At 37.2% G+C, this 1,497-nt stretch overlaps 1 protein-coding gene across 1 annotated transcript in view; it reads right to left on the reverse strand.

Moving 5' to 3' along the window:
* The window catches only part of NCOA2 (nuclear receptor coactivator 2), a 73,419-nt gene that overhangs the window by 12,481 nt on the left and 59,441 nt on the right, over positions 1–1,497 (reverse strand). Inside the window, exons 17-18 of the mRNA XM_009995599.1 lie at positions 599–676; positions 1–65 (exon numbers count right to left, since the gene is read on the reverse strand). Of these exons, the coding sequence (XP_009993901.1) occupies positions 1–65; positions 599–676 (143 nt within the window). The remainder of the gene's footprint in view (positions 66–598; positions 677–1,497) is intronic.

Below are 1,497 nucleotides of genomic sequence, written 5' to 3' on the forward strand. Positions count from 1 at the left end.
TGCCGCAGGTGCTGGCTCAGGATCTCCCGCTGCCGCTGCGCCAGCATCTGCGCGTTGATGGGGCCCTGCAGGGAATACCACCACCACCTATCAACAACCCCTTCTAAGGCAACCTGACCAGAGCAGGCATCTCCACTGGAGCAATCTGGAAGACTCCAGCTCTTCTTTTTCCACCCACAATAATGACTAACAATAAAAATAAGCGGCAGAAAATAATCCTATTAATACTTCTGCTGGGAGAGAATTCCAACAGTGCAAGAGTCAGTAACTGAAATAATACCAGGGTTTAATGTTACAGCAATTTGTAACTGCCAACAGAGTAGCTCATTAAAAAAAATGCATCTGTAGGAAAAGAGAAGCTTGGTTAAAAATGCAGTTGGCTCATAACTCTAGTTAAAAACCATCCACCCCTGTAAACATGGGAAACACTCTCAGAAATAAAAACAGTAAAATTCTTATCACATAGATTGCATTATTTGTATGTAACTTTCAGTATTTATTGGATGTATTTACCACATAGCACTACTACTATCTTTAACACTAAGGGATAAAGAAGAAAACTGTGATTTTTTTATTTAAAAAGTACTATTTCTCTCACCTGTGTTGGCACTCCAGGTCTCAAAGACAGATTGATATTGGAGACACTGCTGATCTGATTTATCAGCGGCTGCCGATTCTAAAGGAAAAAAAAAAAATCCGACACCAAACGCCAAATGTTTTGGTGAAGGAAAACAAGAAAAGAAAGGAAAAAAGAAAGAAGGAAAACAAGAAAAGGGGAATGTTATATACAGAGGTACATACACTACTTCCTGATTGGCTGGTTTGGGGACCTAGTTTTTACGTACTCAAGCAGGGACTAGTTTTACTGCTCAAGTTCTATTATAATTCACAGAATCCTGCTTTTTAAGGAACTAATACAGCATACAAATAGGAACAGAGGCATTAAGCTGTTTACCAAACATGCTGCCTTTGAAGTTCTTATAATTTTTGAGTTTGGGACTGGACAACATGTTTACTCTGAATTAGACCCTATCCTAATGTTTGAAAGCAGAAATGGTCTTTCCCCCTCCACTAGAAAAGCATTAATATCTTACTTATGGTACTACTTATGTATTTACACATTACTTATATATTTAAAGATGAACAAGAAGGAACAACTTAAAATGATCCTCAAAAGTAGACAAAGGACAAGGGGAAAAAACCAAAGATGTAGGTAGCAGGCAGCAATAAAAGCATTTAGATTGCTGAAAGAGCCAAGATGTAACAAACAGAAAAATACTTCTACAACAAAAAGCACCACTGTAGCCTTGCTGAAAGAATTAGTGAAATCTACACTTAAATACTAGGCACGTTCTTGCATAATATTATAGAAAGAAAAATAGATAGCTGCAAAAAAATAATAATAAAAAAAAATAAATCAACACAGGGTGTAAGGGACTGTCTCAGCAAAACTCATTAAGGCTACTGGCCACAGGAGACCTAGTTTTTAGTTTAAAA

This window comes from Chaetura pelagica, unplaced genomic scaffold (assembly GCF_000747805.2).
Source record: "Chaetura pelagica isolate M959 unplaced genomic scaffold, ChaPel_1.0 scaffold83, whole genome shotgun sequence".
Taxonomy (NCBI): domain Eukaryota; kingdom Metazoa; phylum Chordata; class Aves; order Apodiformes; family Apodidae; genus Chaetura; species Chaetura pelagica.